General features: G+C 41.4%; 1 protein-coding gene across 3 annotated transcripts; it reads left to right on the top strand.

Annotated features, from left to right (window-relative positions):
• Positions 1–995: 995 nt before the first annotated feature.
• On the top strand, positions 996–14,381 carry gtpbp1l (GTP binding protein 1, like). Of its 3 annotated transcripts, XM_076728784.1 has the most exons (15): positions 996–1,069; positions 1,388–1,578; positions 2,018–2,129; positions 4,918–5,098; positions 6,024–6,207; positions 6,766–6,930; positions 7,046–7,169; positions 7,890–8,004; positions 8,613–8,757; positions 9,397–9,579; positions 9,888–10,023; positions 10,164–10,342; positions 10,475–10,621; positions 11,326–11,376; positions 12,342–14,381. In XM_076728784.1, the coding sequence occupies exons 2-15, from the start codon at positions 1,390–1,392 to the stop codon at positions 12,453–12,455; spliced, it is 2,025 nt and encodes a 674-aa protein (XP_076584899.1). In that variant the 5' UTR covers positions 996–1,069; positions 1,388–1,389; the 3' UTR covers positions 12,456–14,381. The 3 variants fall into 3 exon arrangements, with proteins under 3 accessions (XP_076584899.1, XP_076584901.1, XP_076584900.1); XM_076728786.1 differs by lacking the exon at positions 11,326–11,376; XM_076728785.1 differs by lacking the exon at positions 996–1,069 and having other exon boundaries at positions 1,281–1,578.
• The last annotated feature ends 1,795 nt before the right edge of the window (positions 14,382–16,176 follow it).

The raw sequence follows: 16,176 nt of genomic DNA, 5'->3' as shown, positions 1-16,176 counted from the left end.
TCAAAGTCGCCTCAGAACATTTACTACTACTACTGTGGGTTAATGACATTTTTGCACTCAGTGTTTTGGACAGTGTTGCTGTGAATTGTATATTACACACTGTTGACAACTGAGTTTTGCCCCTCATTTTCTACTGTAACATAATAAGATTCAATTAATTTCATCTCTATTTGGAGACTGACTCCAGAAACAAATCTACTGTAGTGTAATGACATGCAGCTTGTGAGAGAAAACCTGATACATTTGCAGGCAAACTATATAAAACACGTTACAAACACAATGTGTTTGTATAAGAAGGCAGTGGAACTTGTTGGTGTTGGTATGTTGGTATTTGAAGTGCTCTGTATGTTTATATGCATGTGCATAATTATCATAAGGTGCTCCACAACAAATAATGTACAAAGTCGAACAGGAAGAGGAAGAAAGGGGAAAAATAAACCTTTTCTATTGTAAAACCTTCAGGATACACGGAAGAATATAGTTTTTTTCTGATATGCATATAAATGACAATAAAAAACAGGGTGCGGTAAGCATTTTCACAGCTATTCAACTGATACCTTTTATTCACTTCAGTATAGCTTGGCCTTCAAGACTTTAAGGTTTTCTCTTGGAGGAGAACAAATTAAAAATTAATTTGCACAAACAGATAAACACCATTCTTGAAATATTTTTTTAATTGATATTCCCTTGAATGTAATTTGCTACCTTACCAAATAACTAAATAAATAATTATTGATTCATAATTTATTTGTTTTTGATGGCCATACCTTACCTTATCATACTTTTTTATTTTGGCAAATTCATATCTTGAACTTATTTATTATTATTATTATTATTATTGTTATTATGTCATACCTAGTGTGTGTGTGTGTTTGTCTGAAAGTAGGTCAGGCTTTTCACCCGAGCCTCACGCTGATGTATTTGTACCTCACCACAATGGGCGTGACTTTGAGTACGATAGCCAATCCCCTGCCTCTCTTTTATGATGGGCGTGTCATACACTCAGTGCTCAGAAACCGAAGCTAACCCGAATAAATAAGTTAGCTTGTCAGCTAGTTAGCAACTTTTGGTATGCCTTCATTTCATAAGAGCTTTATTTATCTAGCTAATTTGTCTTTATTAGCCATTTAGATGTCCGTACGTTTGAAACTGTAGTTTGTATTTTACGGCTATGGTGATTTATTTATTGTTTCAATTTCAAGAGTGTTAACTTACATATTGTAATAGCAAGTTCGATGTTTTGTTAGCATTAGCTAGCTGGCTGTGATCATAAAACTTACTTTCTGTGTTTGCTAACTGTTATGGCTAAAGATTAGCTAGTGGAGCCAAGCAAAGGATGTAAGTTGATTTATTTAATTTGCTGCGTTTGCGTTACTTCTATCTCTAGAAATGGCGTCGGTAACGGCGACAGAACCAGCGTTATGCCCGGGTGCAATACCAGCAGCAGAGTCCATAGTGCCAGCTTGTATGTTTGCACCGGATCGGGGATGTCCTGACGATCCATCCAGCGGAGAGGGCTTTGAAGACGGCGAGGGTACAAACGGCGAGTCCGTGGATCATTTAGACTTAAGCAGCAAGGTGGGCCTCACTGTAAATTGCACCTAGTAACGTTAAGTTTTAAGATGTTCCAGCCAAACAGCATTTTGTTTCGACTCGGTGAACGAATACTGTGCAGTGCCTTAACAAGCCTCACACAGCGCATTTTTAGCTGGCGGTGCAAAACACCAGAAAGTGACACGTATGTAACTGCATCCAGCTGGCAGGTTACCCATCCACGGGGTAAGTTAAATCTACTGTATGTGCAAACGTTGCAGGAGCAGCCTGAGGCATCAGACTGAACTGATAAAACGTTGTCACTGTTATGCAGAGCACACAGCCTTAAAGCAAAAGCTATGATTTGTTTTCCTTAAACTTGTGACTTCAAGACTCATACAAAAGACTTGATTGACTCTTTTTGCTCTTGCTTAACCTTTCCACATTTTTTTCCTCATCTCTTCTCCCATTTCTCACTTCTCAGCTGGTCCTGGTGAGTCCAACAGGGGAACAGTATGATTCATTATTGAGACATCTGAGGGAGCAGATAGATGAAGGCTGTGGAGAGACGATCTACGTGGTTGGGATGGGCTCAGGTAAGGGTCACGAACTCTCAAGCAGCTTAAGGATGAAGTCTTCTGTTGACAAACACTTGGTCCATCCAACAGCACATAATTCAATAGAATACCAGCTAAGGAGTTGTTATACACCCATCCAAGAATATTGTTATATTAAATGAGCATGTAGCAGAAGGCAGTGCATGTCAATATTACAAGTGTGGTTTTAAGTGAGTCTCGGTGCATCATTTGTATGCTGACTTAAAGAGTGAGCACACAAGAAACGTGTGTTCTGTATGTCTAGACTGATTTCTACATGTGGTTGCGGTTATGTTTTCTTCCATACAGCAGAAGAAAGGGAAATTAATGTGTTGCAAGTAGGTCAGAGTAGTTTTGGTAAGTTTCAGCCAAGTGTGTTGTCCTACACCTCTGCTCTGACCGGACCTTTACTGATGCTGCACTGGCCTCAAGGCTTTCACTTTCACATGCACAGTAGCTGTTAATGCTTTTACAGTCAGAAATAATCATAACCAGTGTTGAAAATCTCATAAAATAAGAAGCTGTGTTATTTTTATTAATGAAAAGGTGACATAGTCATCCACCACTTCCTATAAATGATTAGAATGATGTTATTAAAATTTGTTTTACCAAACAGAAACCGAGTACTTCTGAAAAGACAATTCTGATACACTGAACATAGTAATGAAATAAAAACATAATTAAATCTCTTTATATTGTCATGGACAAAAAAAGACAAGACAAAAATACAAAATAATGAAAGTCAAACTAAAATGATGATGAACAGGTGATTGAATACGAAATTACATTTTTTTTTTTTGTATTTCATAGACTTAAATATCCACAGATTTTGTCTGCTGAGAAAAACATGACTGCATCTGATTTAAACTCAGATGGACCTTTGATATCAGTGCTAGACTTCCCAAAGAGAGCGCCGTTGACAAGGCAACGTCCTGTGGGCGTGTGGAAAAAATGATCATGTTGAATTATGAAGGACTGGTTGCTTTTGGGCTTTAAGTTGTCAATGTCAAGTTCAGCTTTGGAAATGTCACATTAAGTGATACTCTGTAACATTGAGAGGACTGTAGCTTAGTTTTGGAAAAGTAAACTTTTCAGTCAGTTGGTGTGTGTTGAACATGTCCCGTAGATGGCACCAAAGACTTTTTACATTTTACCAGCTAGTTTTTTAGGATAGAAACTGAAAAAAAACAAAAAAAAACAGGGGAAACAAAGGCGAAACTTACTCTCATAATGTGTGAGACTGGTGCTTATTTGCGACTCACAGCTGAGCTTTGGAGGGATGGACAATGTCACTTGCTGCTCAAAAAGAACATTGTATTATCTTTAACCTTCTGTACAATGTTACAAAGTGCTTTACATCCTTGAGCCATGATTAAAACATTTCAGGACTGAGGCCAATAAGACATAATGACGTTTATCACTGCTGGCATACAACAAAAATTATGTTCGGTAATCGCAGAGCCCAGCAGCATCTTGGGTACTTTTATGGCACTGACAGACCGAAATGCTTCAATACTATCGAAGTCAAGGTATCAGAACTGGACATGTTTAGAGAAGGATTTTCAAAGATGTCACTGATTCAGCAAGCCTCAGATTTTCAGGCAGGGAGTCCCAGAGCTGAGGGACCCTGACTGGGGAAGCAAGGTCACCTTTAGTCTCGAGCAAGGACTCAGGAACAGCCAGCAGAGCCCTGCCTGATGATCTGAGGCTGTGCTCTGCTCATAGGCGTGCAGCAATTCAGCAGTGTAGCTGTGAGCTGAACCATGAAGAGCTTTAAAGGCGATCAGGAAAACCTTGAAATCAAAATCAATGGAATATGTTGTTTTGCATCTGTGTAAGTAGCTGGGGAAAGTAGCTTTTCAGTATATTTAGGGAAAAGCCAAGCCACCAGTGTGTAGCAGCAGAGCCATCACCTCTGTCAGCTGTGTGTCCTCCCAGGCAGCGAACCCCATTTGTTTGCTACTCAGTTGTCATTCTGAAACCCTCTGCCACACACTCAAACACGAGAGCTTTTGTTGACAACCAGAGTTATTTTTTGCCTGTTACAGCAACATATGTGACCCATGTGGCCTGTTGAGGGGGTCAGAGTTCATGTGTGAAAGGGTGTCAATTTTCTGCGCACAGCACAAGGAATGTCACTACTTCACCAGTTCATGTCTGTCTGACTGGCTGGAAGAGCAGCTGACTGACTGGTAGACTGACCTGGGTGTTTCCATTTGTCCATCCAGTAGAACTAGACTGTGTGGGCAGTTAGGAGCAGTGTGTTTGTGGCTTATATTGAGAGAAGCAGCAGAGAGCTACTTCAACCATATAGTAAGTCATTCACTAAAAAAGACTCCTGTCGTCTGTTTACATAAGATATCTCTCTATGTAGCAGCCTCAAAAATCTACAAGCCTTCTGTTCTTGGATTGTTTCCGACACAGTTTACGATCCACATTCCACAATCTCCACACTACACCCACTCCAACCTGTCCTTTAAACCACCTGTTTATTTACTCTTTTTCTTACAAAGTCTGCCTTCAGTGTGGTATCTGTCTTCCTGGTCACCACCCTGTCATATCGCAAATTAGGGACATTCCCAGGGCGAGGCCTTATGTTAGCCCTGACCTTTGCCAGACATTGTCTGGAAAGTCTATCACTGCTTTGTAAGGCACTCTTAATAAAAGCATACATTAAATAGATGATGTGTAATATTATGTTAGCCATTCTCTAGTCTGCATCAGAGTAATTCTGTTTTCTTCCTCCTGTGGTCCCTCTGTTGCCCTTCTCTTTTTCTTCTCTGTATAGATGGGGGTGACTACGGTCTGAATGACAAGGACATGGAGGCGTCGGTAGCCACGGTGCGGTCGCTCTGTGAACAGATTGAGGCTGACCTGATCTGGCTGAGAGATAGGACAGACACTGGCGGAAAAATTAAGGACTACCTCATCCGCCGGCGTGTTGGTGAGCAGGATTTCCTGGAAGTCAGGTAAAAATATAAGTATTTTCATTTACTACTACTGAGTAGGTTGTTCTGAGGACACATGGTCATTTACTGCAACAGCCTGTTGGACAAAAAATAAAAATTTGGACTGTCCCCTAAAACTAGATGATTTGGGTCATCATTTGAGAAGACCCTCAGTTGATTGCTGCATGATTGTACAGGAGCAGTATGCAGGAGAAACAGCAGAGCAGGCTGTAAGCTTTACGAACCGAGTCTCAGAATGACCACAAATCACAAAACTAGCTGTGATGGAAGCGGAGACAGGTGATGGAAACAGAAGGCAGCGTGACGCCGGATAGTGTGAGGCAGGGCAGCACGACTCCAGTCTGCCGGCTGCTCCGGTGATGACTGTCAGTCAAGTCAGCTCAACCACTTTTGAACCAGACGGTGGTACAACCTCCTCTGCTGCCGTCCACTGTGATTGACTCTTTGGCTGACAGGGCTGTCGGCAGCCGGGCAGGAGAGACGCTCCGTGACACGCTTGGATTTTCAAACTGACTTATAGGCAAAGCGCAGACATTTACCTTCTCAAACTGTGGAAGTCTGATGTTTTCACATGACAGATGAAGAAGAAAGGCATTAAAATTGAGCTTAAAGGTAAAACACGATATTGATTGGCAGATGGTCTGACAGATGGCAGATAGGAAAAAATGGGGAGAATGAATAGTTGAATCTTTGTACTGAATGGTGCTGTAGTGTTTCAACTGACAAAATTCTGAGACAGGTACTGCCCTAAAAAACAGAAACAGTACCAATAATAACACATTAAACAAGGTACAGGCTCAATTAAAGCATTTATCAGAGAGGATGTGTACCAACTTCATTATACCACCATTATAGCAACATATATTTCTCTGCACTTGTAGTCCTCACTCTCCCTACCTCTTCATGTTCTTTCTCCTGTCTCCAGAGTGGCGGTGGTCGGGAATGTGGATGCGGGGAAGAGCACTCTGCTGGGGGTTTTGACCCACGGTGAGCTGGACAATGGCAGAGGCTTTGCTCGCCAGAAGCTCTTTAGACACAAACATGAAATGGAGAGCGGCAGGACCAGCAGTGTGGGCAATGATATCCTGGGTTTTGACCAGGAGGGACAGGTGAGCTTCTGCTAATGCTCAGGATGGGCATGCCAAGTGTAAAGTGCGGAAAGTGTCAGCACCAGTCTTAGTTTTCCAGTTTCTTTTAAAGACCTTTGAACTATATTTCATGCATTAAGAACAGTACTTGGAGAGAGGCAATGATTTGACTGTATAATTATATTTGATGGTAGAAATACTTGATTAGCTAACTAATTGTGAAAGGTGATACCACAGCAACAAAACAATGCATCATTACACTCTGCATGCAACATAGGAAGTGGAACCTTCCACATTGCTTACAATTATACAGTATGAAGATGCTTGTGATGTGAAGGAGAAACAGGAACTTTCTTTAAATTGTATTTTTCTCGCTCAAATGTCCTGTCAATGTAATTCCTGAACTTGCAGTCTATCATAATAATAATAATGAGTGCATGTTTGAATACACTTTCCATTCAGATTAGATATGAGTATAATAAAGAAATGGGCATTTTTCCCTTTCATTTGGAGTTTTGTTCCACTCACATACTTTGTCAAGTCATCCTCTATCCTCTCCACCTGCTTCTGCTTCTTTAGGTGGTGAACAAGCCAGACAGCCATGGCGGCGGCCTAGACTGGACTAAGATCTGTGAGAAATCCTCAAAGGTCATCACCTTCATCGACCTGGCTGGCCATGAAAAGTACCTCAAGACCACTGTCTTCGGCATGACGGGACACCTGCCTGATTTCTGCATGCTCATGGTGAGAGAGCAGAGAGCACTGGGAAAGTGTGTGTGTGTTTGTGTTGTTGCTTAGTCTGTGGCTGTCAGTTCTCAATTCCCTCTTCTGTTTCCCTGCTCCTCGCCTCTCGTCATAGGTTGGCAGTAACGCTGGCATCGTTGGCATGACCAAAGAGCATCTGGGTCTGGCACTGGCCCTAAATGTGCCAGTGTTTGTTGTAGTTACGAAGATAGACATGTGTCCTGCTAACATCCTGCAAGGTAAAGAGACAATGTACCGCAATGCTTATTTAACTCATAGACCTGTTAGTGTGAGATCCCAAAAGAAGCTGTAGTAGTTAGCTTTAATAATTAGCATCGCATCTCCCCGAACATGACAAAGATAAGTTATTGTTGAAGTCTCTGTTTGTTCAGACCGCAGACACAGACTGCGAACAGTTATTAGTGAGAATAATGTTTTGCATGCTAAATTCAGCAGAATTTACAGTCCCTCAGCAACATTGACATCAGTACTAAAACACAGCCTTCTGTTATTGAAAATGGTTATAGACCCTAATTCCCTCTATACACTAAATGATTGATGTTCAGGTGGTGTGTATGAAACTCAACACTACTCACAATAAAAGACTCTAAGGGAAAGTTTGGAATTGTAAACCTGAACTGCTGGAAAGGTTTTAAAGTCAAACAAAATGAGGAAGTTCACACAAACAGCAAATTATCAAAGCAAATGGGAGCAGTTTGAAAACGGGGAGTTTTACTAAAATATGATTGAATATGCTTTTACAAAATAGAAGGGCTGTCTCTGATAAAGGCCTGCCCTTTCTCCAGATTCTTTATTGTACAGTACGTACCCCTCACATCCAGCTCCTTGTCAAGCATGATAATGTTCTGTACATTTGCCATCTGTTCAGTTGTGTCGTGTGTTTCCAGGTACAGCTGTTGCATTTGTTTTGAGAATTGTCTTTGTGTGTGTATCCACAGAAACGCTAAAATTACTACAGAGGTTATTAAAGTCACCGGGTTGCAGAAAAATCCCCGTGTTGGTCCAGAACAAGGACGATGTCATCGTCACAGCCTCCAACTTCAGCTCTGAGAGGTAAAGGCAAATAGACGCGATAAAGGGATATTTTTTAATTTCATTCTTTATTAAAACATGTAATTGAGATCATGATCTCTTTTTCAAGAGTGACTTGTGTACAAGCAGATGTACAGTTTCAGTACAGTAATTTGACATAAATAAAAGTAATTGCATTGAAATAGGAGATTTTGGCTTAAAGTTATTTGCAGTTATTTGCGATTTGCAACGCTTTTCACTTTTCATGTGTATTTTGAAAATGTGTGAAGCACACAGCATTTCTGAGGATAGTGAGTACTGAAAAAAACCTTCAGTTTGTGTTTGGTAAGATTGTAGACTTGGTTCAGTATTTCCTCACCACTGTTTTGATGAAGGATTTTTGTTTTATAAATTCAGTTCATTTTACCAGGTTCCCAAATTCATTGGATCCCTTATTATTGAAATTAGACCAGATGAAGAATACTTAGTATTGGCAGCCTCACTTTGTATTTGAAGCTCAAAAGACAGCATGTACGTTTCCACTGAAACATCTTTCTTCATGCATCCTCATCATGTCTTTTAACTACTGTGCAGATTGTTTTTACAGTCATACTTTTCTCTCCTCCTCTGATTCCCTCCCTCCTCCGTAGGATGTGTCCAATTTTTCAAATCTCAAATGTGACGGGGGAGAACATGGACCTGCTGAAGATGTTCCTCAACCTCCTCTCCTCTAGGACCAACTTCAGCAACGATGAGCCTGCTGAGTTCCAAATAGATGACACGTACTCAGTGCCGGTACAAAATCGCATTTAATTTAGCTCAGTCACTCTCTTCTCCTCTGGTTCCTTGCTTTTCTTTTTGAAAAACATGAACACGGGATGGGCCAAACAGATAGCGAATAATGGGGGTCTGAAATGTTAAATCAAGCCCTGAGGGGAGATAACAGCAGTGTGAGAGCCTCTGCTGTTGCAGGTTACAAAAAGCCAATACACAAGCCGGTGTGTCTCTCAGCAGCAGTGTGTCATGTGAAAATGTCTTTGAGCGAAAACACTGGACTGAATCTGTGCCTTCACTGGCAAAAAACCCCCATGTAAATGTGGGTGCAGAGACCGTCGCGACTCTTAACAGCAGAGCAGAATATAAAATCAAGCACATTCTGCACACTTCCTTGACACCTTTCACTGTGGGTGAAAGCAGTGGCAGCTGACATAGTGGTGAAAATACTACTTTGTGGGTTTTGCGTGAAAAGTCATGATAAGGTGTGAAGTTTCGTAGCTTTACACTCTAGTAGAAACTCCTCTGCGCAGACAAAGATTGCAGAGAAGACGACACTCAAGGCTTCACACGAATGGAGACTATCTATGGATGACCACAGTAACAAGGGGAAGAGGGGCCGTGAACCAATCTGACCCACTGTTGATATTCTCTTGGCAGGGTGTGGGCACAGTCGTTTCAGGGACTACGTTACGTGGAATGATACGACTCAACGACACGCTGCTCTTAGGCCCAGACCCGCTGGGCACCTTCATCCCCATTGCCGTTAAGTCCATCCACCGCAAGAGGATGCCCGTCAGAGAGGTTCGCGGTGGCCAGACAGCATCCTTTGCCCTCAAAAAGGTTCGTGGGAGAAGAATTTGGCCGAATCACAGAACATTTGAGGTTTTTTAGGTGTTGCAAAAAGAGCGTATAGACAACCTGACTCAAAATTTTTAAAATCTTCTGAAAAGGACAAAACTTTTGGATGTGATATGCATACAAATGAGTTTCCTAACTTCATAATCAGTTTTATAATGCATGCAAATCCCAACGTGTGGGTGGAGGTAGCGTTCTGTCTCTAATTCTAGTTTGGCTTCATCGCCCTCAACAACTTCATTATTCACTTTAGTTCCCCTTGTTCTTCTTTGTACGTTCTCTCCATGTCACAGATCAAACGTTCATATATACGGAAAGGCATGGTGATGGTGTCCCCGAAGTTGATGCCACAGGCCACCTGGGAGTTTGAGGCTGAGATTTTGGTGCTACACCACCCCACCACGATATCCCCGAGATACCAGGCCATGGGTTAGTGGCCACACAGTCGAATCCATTTAATAAATCCGTACTAGTTCATGTAGTTTCAGTTTGTCTGCAGTACACTTTGGCTGCAGTTGCACTTGGATTTTCTGTCTTGCTTGGGTCACACTCTCTCTCCATCACACCAGTCCACTGTGGCAGCATCAGGCAGACCGCCACCATCCTGAACATGAACAAAGACTGCCTGCGGACAGGGGACAAGGCCACAGTCCACTTCCGCTTCATTAAGACTCCCGAGTACCTGCACTGTGACCAGAAACTGGTGTTCAGGGAGGGACGCACTAAAGCTGTGGGCACCATCACAAAGGTACTGGAGCTCATGTTTTCTGTATTTTAGCGAAGGTGTGGGATCTCAGCAATATACATACCATTTGAGTGTTAATATCAACAACAGTGATTCATGCAGGTCGACTGACACCGGCTGCATTTCTGTTTTCAGCTTCTCCAATCAGTGAACACTCAGGCAGCTAAGGCCCAGCAGGCCAAGATGCAGGCCGCTAAGAAGACTTCGAAAGAGGGCACAGCAGCCAATGAGGAGGCTGGATCAACAGCACGGCCGCCCAGCCCGAACACAGCACAGCTACCAGTGAGTAAACCCAGTTCAGTTTTCAGCTCCATGATGTGTAATACATGGTTTATGTATGCATAATATGTGACGTCAACAATGCCAACTGCACCAAAAAAATGCAAATTTTCAATCCTGAACTTTCAATCTTTGATCAATTTGTAATTTTTTTTTTTTAATCGACTGACAATATTGTTACATAATTTAGGACAATTACCCACGATTCAGGATAATATCACTGATTTCTTAAAAAAAGAACAGAATTGAGTAAAAACTACATTTTCTCTTGTTATGTGGGAAGTATTCTTCGTTTAACTGATATTTAATAACATCCTAAAAATAAAGGGAAGATTATATTCAAAACATTTTTTGTGTGTTTGAAGCTGCTACTTGTTTCCTTTTCCTCCTGCTTTTGACTCCATTGTCAGTTAATTGTCTGTTGTGCTTCATCCCTAAATTACGTGATTTTTCTTCCTCCCATGTTGGTTCTTTTTTCCCCCTAAAATCTCCCTTCAGTTGTTTTCTTTCCCTGTCCATAATCTCCTGACTTCACCTCCTCATTGTGTTACACCCCACACCATTATTTCCCATGTTCTCACCTCCTCACCCTTCCTCTCTGCGTCCTCTTCCCTTCACGCTCTTTCCCCTCGACTCTAACACTTTGCTTCTGTGCTTCCACCTCTCTCGCTTTCCCTCTCTCTCCCTGTCTTGGCATGCCTCGTCAGACAGTGGCAGAGGAGGAGGCTCTATGTAAAGATGGCAACAAAGAAAACAAGGTAAAGACGTTTCTGCAGACTGTGGTAGTTCTGTTGAGGTTCTTGTGTTCTTCAGCTTGGATGTTGTTTCACTGTTGGTTTCTTCACTTTCTAATCACTTGATGTTTTGTGAGCATGCAAACTCCTTTTCAGTACCGTCTTATTTATGTTCAGGGTTTCAGAGTCACACCTGGAAGCTGTTCCAAAGCAGCTGCTGTGTTTTACTGCTGGCCACTAAGCAGCTTCACTTTCTAGCAATTAAGCAGTTAATTAAGTAGTTACTGAACTGGACCCCAGTGGTTTTTGATTTCAAGGCAGCTGAGGTACTTGCCTTTAAAAGAGAAGAATTTCTAACTCATGCTGTGTTATTTTTCTCCCTTTTTAACTGATTGTCCCTATTACTTACAAAGACTTCACGTTTAAATACTGTAATTCATTTTGGTTTTCCCTGGTCGTGGAAATTAATAATTAAAATTAGTGTTTTTGAGAGTCAGCTTTTTAATTAAAAGGTTTGAAGTACTGCAATTAGTTCTAATTGGATTTTTCAGCCATTTTTTTGAGTTGCCAACAACTTGTTTTCTGCAGTGTGTTGTAGTGGAGGTGGAGGAACCCCCTCCAAATGAAGAGCACGCCTTCTAATGTCATGAATTTATTATGCTTGTTAAATATAACAATAACTTTCAGAAAAAGGCAGAGGTGCTACATCACTTCACAATAAGCTGTATATGTAGTGAATAGGGAAGTTGTAGGGAGCTTTCCACCTCCGCTGAACTTTTCTGACTCACCTTTTTCATCTTCTTCCTTCCCCGAGGAAAACCTTGAATTTAGTTTTTACCTTTAACCTTCCTTCCTGAAATGCATTCCTGTTCATCGGAAATGTATCCTAACATGCAAACTGTTGTGGGCCAAACGCTTTCACCTGCTTCTTCTTCTAACCTGATTTGATGCTACAGCTGGCTCACTGTGGCGTTCCTGTCTGTCCGCAGCTCAAGTCGGGAGGCGGAGGACGCAGGAGAGGTGGTCAGAGACATCGAGGGAAAGGCCTGAACACTGCGACAATCTCTACAGCCGTGCCCGCAGGAGCAGCAGGCATGGCCTAAAAACTCGAGCTTTCCTTTCTCCTCGGCTCTCCTCGTCTCCTTCACAGGGAGGGAAAGTGACTGCGTGGCTCTGGTGGTTGCCTACAAAGACTGACTGCACATTTTTCTTATATAAAATGATAATTTGACAATTTTGAATCATAAGGGAGTGAATTATTTTCCACATTAGGTCAATTTAAAGCTTTATTGGTGAAGTGACTTGTTGGCTGCTGAGATTGATATTGAGTTTTTATTCAGTTTGCAATTTGTAGATTATATAACCTGCTCTGTTTTCATACAAGTTTGGAGCAGCAGACAGCGAGCACACCAGAGTGAGTTTTGGAGTTCAACAACTTAATGTTGTTTCCCAGCCGGCAGAGGCATCTGTCACTTTCCCTGCCCTCTGTAATCTACATTTTGTTGTTACTCATCTACCTTTTCCTCATTCTTCATCCTCCGTTCACACCTAACTTTCATTATAGCCACTTTTTCAAGATGGCGCCAATCATTCGTGATTTGAGGAAGTAGACGGTGTTCAGTAGTTGAAAAACAGTATTTTTCTCGTCAATGAGAGGCTGGCCGTTGGAATCCACATTAGGACTTGATTGGAAGGAAAGGGACTTGATGCCAGCCTTATGTGTATTCATGTTCAGTGACAGGCAGAACCTAAATCAAATGTCATGTTGGTTTACACTACCTTTCTGTTGGCTGGTAGCTGAAACTTTCTCTCTGGAAATCACCCTCTGAAGATTTACTTTATGGTGGAACAGTGCTGGCGTTTGGTGAATTTTGCCGCCACTTTTCCTGTCCTGTTTACCAACCATCAGCTCTCCCATAACTCATAGATGAAGAGCAAAACATTCTCTCATGCATTTGATCTCATATAGCCTGAGTTTAATTTAATCCTGCTATAGAAGGGCCTTTTTTGTCATTGTTATCCCTTCTGTTGTTGCAGTTTTACGAAACCCAGTTCATCCAGCTAAGAGAAGAAATCTAAACACCCTCGCTTTTTTCCCCAAAGTCAAAGTCAAGTGTCAGTGTGGCTTTGCCATGTGTTAACCTGGCAGAGGTCCCTGCTGGGAAATCTCCTAACCCAAGTAGGCAAAAGCACAATTTGCTTCCATTTTCATGCAGCCTGACCACCGAGCATCTGTCATCCACTATTTTTACTACGTGAATGCAAAAATTGTGGTGCTTCACACCATAAATGTCAAAAGCCAAGTAAGAACATATTTTAATTCACTTGTAATGATTCTATTGTGACCTGAGTGTCTGCTCATTATCTACTTGTACTTCACATGAATCAGAATGTGGCTGCAACAACGAAAAGAGATTTATAAGTTTTAAGGGTCAGATGCAGTAATGTACAGATATTTCTATATGATTCAGTTTGGGCTCTATAGTCGTCAATCAGCCACAAGCTACGCCGTTTCTGTGACGGTCCAAACACACCAGCAGATAATCAGTGAGTCATCTCAGACTGTCTCTAATAAGCTAACATAAACCACTGATCACGTTGAACTAAACTAAAAAAATGAAATCAAGCATCCGAATTTTGTTCCCAGTTTAGAGTTTACGGGAAGGTAATTAACTTGTATTATTGGTTGTTTGAGGGGTGTTTTTCTTCAGGAGCCCCCGTCTCCCCTTTCACACACACTGACTGCCGTCATTCTGGTCTGAAAGTCTTTTGAGCCACTGATTTACCTATTTTATGAAGATCACAGACAAACTGAACTGCCAGAATATTTCCCCCTTTTTTCCTTTCACTTTTTTAAAACCTGACAAATTGTTTCTTTTGTTTTGTTGGAAGGGACACATTTTGTGTGTATGTAAGTTGTGCAGAAGAACCAAGGGTTAAAAAAAAAACAAAAAACAGATGCCATTTAAATTAAGTGCTGCCAGTTTGTGTTGTAAATCCTTTCAAATAAAGATGTTCTAGAAAACGGACATGTGGGTAATACTTTTCACATTTGGCATTCAGCTGATGCTGTTAGCCAGATTATTGCAAATGGAGTCTTAACAGGATTGAGCTGAACAGAGGCTATTAAGACATTTTTGCTTTATTTTTCCATACATAATAACATTGCATAATTCTTTTGGATGAGTATATGCTGCCATTACCCAGCAAGCATTCTACATTTAGAGCTTTTAGATGCTGTTTGACCCAGTTCATGATATTGCTGGTTGTTTACAACATCAAAGTCACATCATCAGCAGAGGATATTTATTGGTCAAATATTTGTGTTTCCCATGGAAATAGATAACTCCTCATCAGCCTTGCTTACAGTCACAGCAGGCAGCTGTTTTTATGAAAAAAGAAAAAAAAAAAAAAAAGCTCTGATAAACACACTGTACACAACCTGCCCAGTACTAAAAGCTACAAAGTTAGCATTGCCGCATGCTTTTTCTTCTCTACATTGTTACTGAGGTTTTTTAGTAACCTCACCAACGATTGTGAGAATATTAACAGCCTCCGCAAAGTTAAAGTACACTTCAGCACACCATGCTCACCTCCTGTCACAGAGCGTGAGTCTCATGTTTTCCCTTGAAGACTTTTTGATGTCTTTGTTCGTCGTATCGGCGTCAGGTTCAGAAGAAGTTTACATGTCAACATTCTGCATCGGAGCAGCCAACAAAAACAAGTTGCTGTGCTCGGCGTTGTGTTGCCTTTCATTTCCATCTGTTTTGTAGTCAGGAAATATTGAGAGAAGACTCAGCTTGTGGAAGTTGACAGTCTGTCTCGCTGCTATCCTGCAGTGCTAAGTTGACTGGTTCATTAGGGGTCAGCCACAGCGGAGACCAATCCAGAGCTAATAGGAGACTGAATATTAGACTTTGATTGTATAGCGCTCAGAAACAAAATGTAAGCCACTGAAGGTTAAGAAAGAAAAATGTAAAAGTGGTCAAACCTGAAGGAGGCTTTCCAACACTAAAGGAATCCTTTTAAGTTCCCCAGATACGGAAATCAGAAAGAATACATATGTCAATTTGTATGACATGACATGACAGAACATATCGAAAGTGATCTTGTTAAAGTTTTACCTCACACATGGCAGTATATTGGTCAACAGCTGAGTGGATGATCACCAAGAGGAAGCTGTGGAATGAGATGTGAAATTACTTTTACAGCAACACTCACACAAACAACTTTTTTATGGCTTTGGAACACTTTACATGGCAGCCACTACTGATGCAAAGGGCTTTCAATCAAAGTTGTTCAATAGTTCAGAAAGAGTAAGCCTTCCAGTCATAATTGTTTTCAAACACCCCAGGCCTTAATATGGTAGACTGTAACAGCTGATTGCTTTGGTAGCATTTCAATCAAAGTCTCCCTCTGTGAACCTGTCAGCTCATTTTCACAGGTGGCGTTCACCCAGATGGTATAAAAATGGAAATAAGAACGGTCTTTGATGCAGAGCCTGGGATCAATGAATGACTCGATGAATGTAGGAGGGGGGCGTTTCAAGGTTGCACTCCAACAGTTTATGAAAGTATTAAAAACAACCCTTTGCACCGTGCCTTATTTCCCTTTGTGTATTCATCCTGCCTGCTTTTTGAAACTCATCTCCCCTGATAGAATCACACCAGCAACAGTTATTCACCCCGTCTCCCTTTGGTTTTATTGGCTTCCACACCAGGCAGTGTGAGGGCCTCATCACTAAGTCTGCAGGACTTAATGGGCTTGCTGTCAAAATATGCAAAGTCATTGTTTCATCTCATGCATGACATGAAATGACTTCAT

Source organism: Chaetodon auriga, chromosome 4 (assembly GCF_051107435.1).
Source record: "Chaetodon auriga isolate fChaAug3 chromosome 4, fChaAug3.hap1, whole genome shotgun sequence".
NCBI lineage: Eukaryota > Metazoa > Chordata > Actinopteri > Chaetodontiformes > Chaetodontidae > Chaetodon > Chaetodon auriga.
The sequence above is the reverse complement of the archived record's forward strand: the minus strand, read 5'-3'. Positions and strand labels throughout refer to the sequence as shown.

Coding starts and splice junctions, on each gene's coding strand:
- gtpbp1l (XM_076728784.1), top strand. CDS start 1,390: ATGGCGTCGGTAACGGCGACAGAACCAGCGTTATGCCCGGGTGCAATA. Junction 10,622..11,325: donor CGAACACAGCACAGCTACCA/GTGAGTAAACCC, acceptor ATGCCTCGTCAG/ACAGTGGCAGAGGAGGAGGC. Junction 11,377..12,341: donor ATGGCAACAAAGAAAACAAG/GTAAAGACGTTT, acceptor GTCTGTCCGCAG/CTCAAGTCGGGAGGCGGAGG.